At 41.0% G+C, this 7,500-nt stretch overlaps 1 protein-coding gene across 1 annotated transcript in view; it reads right to left on the bottom strand.

The window, feature by feature from the left end:
* The window catches only part of ptpn12 (protein tyrosine phosphatase non-receptor type 12), a 35,048-nt gene that overhangs the window by 20,955 nt on the left and 6,593 nt on the right, over nt 1-7,500 (bottom strand). The window contains exon 2 of the mRNA XM_052120324.1: nt 1,380-1,488. Coding sequence (XP_051976284.1) covers nt 1,380-1,488 — 109 coding nt within the window. The remainder of the gene's footprint in view (nt 1-1,379; nt 1,489-7,500) is intronic.

Raw genomic sequence — 7,500 nt, 5'->3', positions numbered from 1 at the left:
TTATTTTAATACTCTCATGTCAGCCACGTCCATACGCATTTCCATCAGGCCATGATTAAATTCATTTCACTTAATGAGCGCTCGATCCATATTTAATGTGGGACACGGATGTGCGCAGGATCTGTGAAGCCACATTACACTCTGCATCCACGTCAACCGCCGCTCCTTAACACGTGCGCTCTTGTGACAAACGCAGAGCGGCTCACATGCACGATTCATTCGGCCTTCCATCGATACCATTGCACATGTGACTCATTTGAATATTACATGAGAATTTGCCATATTTAAATGACCATGGAGCAGTTCAACCATCATGTGCAACGTCTTGACAACATCGACATTATGAACCGCACTAATGAGGGAAAGAGAAACACTCTTCAGACAGCTAAAAATATTAAAATTATATTTAGGTTGCATTTGAGGGCAAAAAATATATATTTTTTAATCATTGTCTTTCTCTCCCCAATTTGGCACACCCAATTCGCACTACTTAGTAGGTCCTCATGGTGGCGCAGGTACTCGCCTCAATCCGGGTGTCGGAGGACGAGTCTCAGTTGCCTCCGCATCTGAGACCGTCAATCCGCGCATCTGATCACGTGACTCGTTGTGCATGACACCGCGGAGACTCACAGCATGTGGAGGCTCATGCTACTCTCCACGATCCACACACAACTCACCACACGCCCCATTGAGAGAACCACTAATCACCACCACGAGGAGGTTACCCCATGTGAGTCTACCCTCCCTAGCAACCGGCCCAATTTGGTTACCCCATGTGACTCTACCCTCCCTAGCAACCGGCCCAATTTGGTTACCCCATGTGACTCTACCCTCCCTAGCAACCGGCCCAATTTGGTTACCCCATGTGACTCTACCCTCCCTAGCAACCGGCCCAATTTGGTTGCTAAGGAGACCTGACTGGAGTCACTCAGCACGCCCTGGAATCAATACTCGCTGAGATATCATTGCAAATGATTGTGTAAAATAGGCGCATAATATCTGAATATTTATCGCAGGGCCCCTAATCTAATTATAAAGAAATCATATCACGGCAGAGTTTAAAGTTAAATGTTTGATTTACACCCCTCGCAAGTAGTCGACCCCGCTAATTGACTTTGTCGTGTCGACCACTGTGGCACAACCGTACTTCACACCATGCGTTACAGTCATCTAGTGTACACCTAGCCATGGATTATAACCCGTCTCTTACATACACACGTATGTTAATGTGTTTTCAGCTCATTGCTTTATATCCCGAACACACAATCACAACAATAGCGGTCACTCAGTCATGAGCGCAGGCTCACATGGCAGGATGGGTTAAACACACTAACTGTGTCCGTAATCGTTAAAGGGTAACCATCAAATGAGGTACTCACATGGTAAAATGTCTTTATATCTGTTTTTCTTCACATTCTCTTCCTGCTCTCCAACATTGGTCGGGTAGATTTTCTCTGTTCTGTATTTGGTGGATAATCGGCGTAATCGCTGTAAAGACAGAAAGAGCAAATGGTCATTGAACCAGATGACAGGGAGAAAGTTCATTATATTTTTAATAATAGCGTGTGAGACACTGAGCCTGTTTACATGCACACCAATACTAATAACTCCCAAAAATCAGCTTAAAACCTGACAAAGCAAGAAATATGAGTTTACATGAGATTTGAGATTATTGAGTTATTCTCTGCTTTTGACATCAAACATGAAGAGGCACAAAACACGTGTGTACACTGTAAACATGTTTACATGGAACACGAAATCAGGGTAATGGGCAAAAACCTGCCAGTGTCAATGTGTTTATTCCTACAGCGTTTATGACCTATAAAGAAATGCTGTTTACTGTGTTTACCGCACAGACACACGCTGTCAGCTTACGCCGTAAGAACGTGCATGTAAACCTGCTCATGAGTTCATTAAATAACTTCTGCTTAATAATAAGGAATAATAGTGAAATCATCACTGAACTGCTGGTGTGTTATTTCTGCATCAAACTAATAAATAATGACCATCTTTAAACAAAGTTAGGGTTATTTATATAGTGCTTTTCACAGCCGCTTTACAGAAGATACAACTGTAATATCTATAATGTCGTCATTGTGTAGTTTGATTAAATATGTTTATTTAATATGAATTGTGTATAGAAATTAAATAATAATGGTATTGAATACCCCAGTGAGCAAGCTGAAGGCAACAAACACTACCCCATCTGCACCAACAGGTCATCCCGCCCCAAACTCAGTGTTTAGATCCGATCACATGTGGTCAGGAATAACTAAATGGGGTCTAAAATGGGTTGTGATCAGATCACAAAAACCACATCCAGGGGTTGTCAAAAACACATTTGACCACATCATATTTGAGGTGTAAACACTGATCCGTCCTGATGTGTCCCGGGGAGCAGTGAAGCGCCACTCTTCTCCTGTCAATCAACCGCTGCGCAAAAACAAGTTGCAACTTTGACGAGCGACTTTAAAAAGAGATAACCCAATCTGAACGTTTGAACAAGTGAGTACATAAACAAGCACACACATCTGAATAACGGAAAATAAGAACGGACGATAAGAACGTACGATAATATCGGACGATAATAACGGGCGACAATAACGGACGATAATAACGGATGATAATAACGGAAAATAAGAAAGGACGATAATAACGGGCGACAATAACGGACGATAATAACGGTGGAATAATGGACGACAATAATGGATGATAATAACGGAGAATCATAACGGACAATAAGAACAGTGGAATAACGGACGATAATAATGGACGATAACAACGGGCGACAATAACGGACGATAATAAAGGATGATAATAACGGTGGAATAACGGACGACAATAACGGAGAATCATAACGGACAATAAGAACAGTGGCATAACGGACGACAATAACGGAGAATCATAACGGACAATAAGAACAGTGGCATAACGGACGACAATAACGGAGAATCTTAACGGACAATAAGAACAGTGGCATAACGGACGACAATAACGGAGAATCATAACGGACAATAAGAACAGTGGCATAACGGACGACAATAACGGAGAATCATAACGGACAATAAGAACAGTGGCATAACGGACGACAATAACGGAGAATCATAACGGACAATAAGAACAGTGGAATAACGGACGACAATAACGGAGAATCATAACGGACAATAAGAACAGTGGCATAACGGACGACAATAACGGACGATAATAACGGACAATAAGAACAGTGGCATAACGGACGACAATAACGGAGAATCATAACGGACAATAAGAACAGTGGCATAACGGACGACAATAACGGAGAATCATAACGGACAATAAGAACAGTGGAATAACGGACGACAATAACGGACGATAATAACGGACAATAAGAACAGTGGAATAACGGACGACAATAACGGAGAATCATAACGGACAATAAGAACAGTGGCATAACGGACGACAATAACGGACAATAAGAACAGTGGCATAACGGACGACAATAACGGAGAATCATAACGGACAATAAGAACAGTGGCATAACGGACGACAATAACGGAGAATCATAACGGACAATAAGAACAGTGGCATAACGGACGACAATAACGGAGAATCATAACGGACAATAAGAACAGTGGCATAACGGACGACAATAACGGACGATAATAACGGACAATAAGAACAGTGGCATAACGGACGACAATAACGGACGATAATAACGGACAATAAGAACAGTGGCATAACGGACGACAATAACGGAGAACCATAACGGACAATAAGAACAGTGGCATAACGGACGACAATAACGGAGAATCATAACGGACAATAAGAACAGTGGCATAACGGACGACAATAACGGACGATAATAACGGACAATAAGAACAGTGGCATAACGGACGACAATAACGGACAATAAGAACAGTGGCATAACAGACGACAATAACGGACGATAATAACGGACAATAAGAACAGTGGCATAACGGACGACAATAACGGAGAATCATAACGGACAATAAGAACAGTGGCATAACGGACGACAATAACGGAGAATCATAACGGACAATAAGAACAGTGGCATAACGGACGACAATAACGGAGAATCATAACGGACAATAAGAACAGTGGAATAACGGACGACAATAACGGAGAATCATAACGGACAATAAGAACAGTGGCATAACGGACGACAATAACGGAGAATCATAACGGACAATAAGAACAGTGGAATAACGGATCGACAATAACGGAGAATCATAACGGACAATAAGAACAGTGGCATAACGGACGACAATAACGGACGATAATAACGGACAATAAGAACAGTGGCATAACGGACGACAATAACGGAGAATCATAACGGACAATAAGAACAGTGGAATAACGGACGACAATAACGGAGAATCATAACGGACAATAAGAACAGTGGCATAACGGATCGACAATAACGGACGATAATAACGGACAATAAGAACAGTGGCATAACGGATCGACAATAACGGAGAATCATAACGGACAATAAGAACAGTGGCATAACGGACGACAATAACGGAGAATCATAACGGACAATAAGAACAGTGGCATAACGGACGACAATAACGGAGAATCATAACGGACAATAAGAACAGTGGCATAACGGACGACAATAACGGAGAATCATAACGGACAATAAGAACAGTGGCATAACGGAGAATCATAACGGACAATAAGAACAGTGGAATAACGGACGACAATAACGGACAATAAGAACAGTGGAATAACGGACGACAATAACGGACGATAATAACGGACAATAAGAACAGTGGAATAACGGACGACAATAACGGAGAATCATAACGGACAATAAGAACAGTGGAATAACGGACGACAATAACGGAGAATCATAACGGACAATAAGAACAGTGGAATAACGGACGACAATAACGGACGATAATAACGGACAATAAGAACAGTGGAATAACGGACGACAATAACGGAGAATCATAACGGACAATAAGAACAGTGGAATAACGGACGATAATAACGGACAATAAGAACAGTGGCATAACGGACGACAATAACGGACGATAATAACGGACAATAAGAACAGTGGCATAACGGACGACAATAACGGAGAATCATAACGGACAATAAGAACAGTGGAATAACGGAGGACAATAACGGAGAATCATAACGGACAATAAGAACAGTGGAATAACGGAGGACAATAACGGAGAATCATAACGGACAATAAGAACAGTGGAATAACGGAGGACAATAACGGAGAATCATAACGGACAATAAGAACAGTGGAATAACGGACGATAATAACGGACAATAAGAACAGTGGAATAACGGACGACAATAACGGACGATAATAACGGACAATAAGAACAGTGGAATAACGGACGACAATAACGGAGAATCATAACGGACAATAAGAACAGTGGAATAACGGACGATAATAACGGACAATAAGAACAGTGGAATAACGGACGACAATAACGGACGATAATAACGGACAATAAGAACAGTGGAATAACGGACGACAATAACGGAGAATCATAACGGACAATAAGAACAGTGGAATAACGGACGATAATAACGGACAATAAGAACAGTGGAATAACGGACGACAATAACGGAGAATCATAACGGACAATAAGAACAGTGGCATAACGGACGACAATAACGGAGAATCATAACGGACAATAAGAACAGTGGAATAACGGACGACAATAACGGACAATAATAACGGACAATAAGAACAGTGGAATAACGGACGACAATAACGGAGAATCATAACGGACAATAAGAACAGTGGAATAATGGACGACAATAACGGAGAATCATAACGGACAATAAGAACAGTGGAATAACGGACGATAATAACGGACAATAAGAACAGTGGAATAACGGACGATAATAACGGACAATAAGAACAGTGGAATAACGGACGATAATAACGGAGAATCATAACGGACAATAAGAACAGTGGAATAACGGACGATAATAACGGACGATAATGGAGAATTATGCTGGAAATGTTGCGTTTGTGGTTCAAATTTCATCTGAGAGAAACTGAGATGTTTTTTGTGCACTTGTCTTTTCTGACTTTATCATGGAGTAACACAAAGTGATTGATGTCATGAAATCAGAGATGCTCCACTCAAAATCCCAACACAAGTGCTCAAAGGAGTCACATTTGAGACGTATGTAATGGGTACAAACATTAATGGCTGACCACATGTAAACAGGGCCAATGACAGATCTTGAATATCAAACACGTTCATAATAATTCACCATATGTTTATGAAACTATCAACTCAAACCCTAAAATATCAATTTATCACTTTCTCATGTCAAATACATTTACAGCAGTACAGAGATAAAACACACACACACACATATACACAGCTCCTCTGTGTGCCTCATGAAACAGGAAGTGGAGTGTGTTGTAATACTTCCTTTCCTGTCAGTGTTGAGGTGGAACAATGGCCAACATGATACAGTTGTGCAGCGTCTACAGTCCCGTCACACATCTGAGCAGTTTTACACACATGAAACGAGCCGCTCAAATCACTCATTGTAATCAGACTGATTGATGAGTCCGTGTGCACGACATCAGTCCACCAGGAAACAATGTGTAACCAGAACCAGACTGGATTCATGTATGTCAAACTCATTCAATGTTGAGATCCAGACACTTAGTAGACCAAATATCATAACAACAATCACACACTCACACACACACACAATGAAAAACCTCAAACTAACGGACACTGATGATCCTGACAGATGATGTGACATCATCAAACGCCTGGCAGGACACAGACTGAAGAACACATGTGTGTTGTGTTGTGTGTGTGTGTGTGTTGTGATCACGGTCCCTTGAAACATCTGAATTCATCACTATCAGTGTTTGATGTCGGGGTCTCATGTAAGACTCATTTATGGAGGAATTATGAGGAAAGGTGTTGATGCAAGTTCAGACAGACACCGTGATCTTCTACATGTACAGACACAGTAAACACGCTCTTATTACTCAACCATCTTCATTTATCACAGTCTTAGAAAACAGAGGAACTGAACATTCAAACTTTCAAAAGCTCCAGTGTGATGTTGTGTTTGTGTTGTAGTTTCAGGGTGTTTGTGTGATAAATAATGAAACTAACACTGAATGTTTCAATCATAATCAATGTAGCAACAACAACATGACAAAGATCTGTTCCAAAATGTCCTGTGTGTAACTATGCAAGTGTGTGAGCCTATATGTGTGTGTCTGAAAGAGTTTATGAATGTGTGTGTGTGTGAGCCTATATGTATGTGTCTGAAAGAGTGTATGAATGTGTGTGTGTGTGAGCCTATATGTGTGTGTCTGAAAGAGTGTATGAATGTGTGTGTGTGTGTGAGCCTATATGTGTGTGTCTGAAAGAGTTTATGAATGTGTGTGTGTGTGAGCCTATATGTGTGTGTCTGAAAGAGTTTATGAATGTGTGTGTGTGTGAGCCTATATGTATGTGTCTGAAAGAGTGTATGAATGTGTGT

The sequence above is a fragment of the Xyrauchen texanus genome, chromosome 47 (assembly GCF_025860055.1).
Source record: "Xyrauchen texanus isolate HMW12.3.18 chromosome 47, RBS_HiC_50CHRs, whole genome shotgun sequence".
Lineage (NCBI taxonomy): Eukaryota > Metazoa > Chordata > Actinopteri > Cypriniformes > Catostomidae > Xyrauchen > Xyrauchen texanus.
Note: the sequence above shows the minus strand (reverse complement) of the source record. Positions and strands in the feature narration are given on the sequence as shown.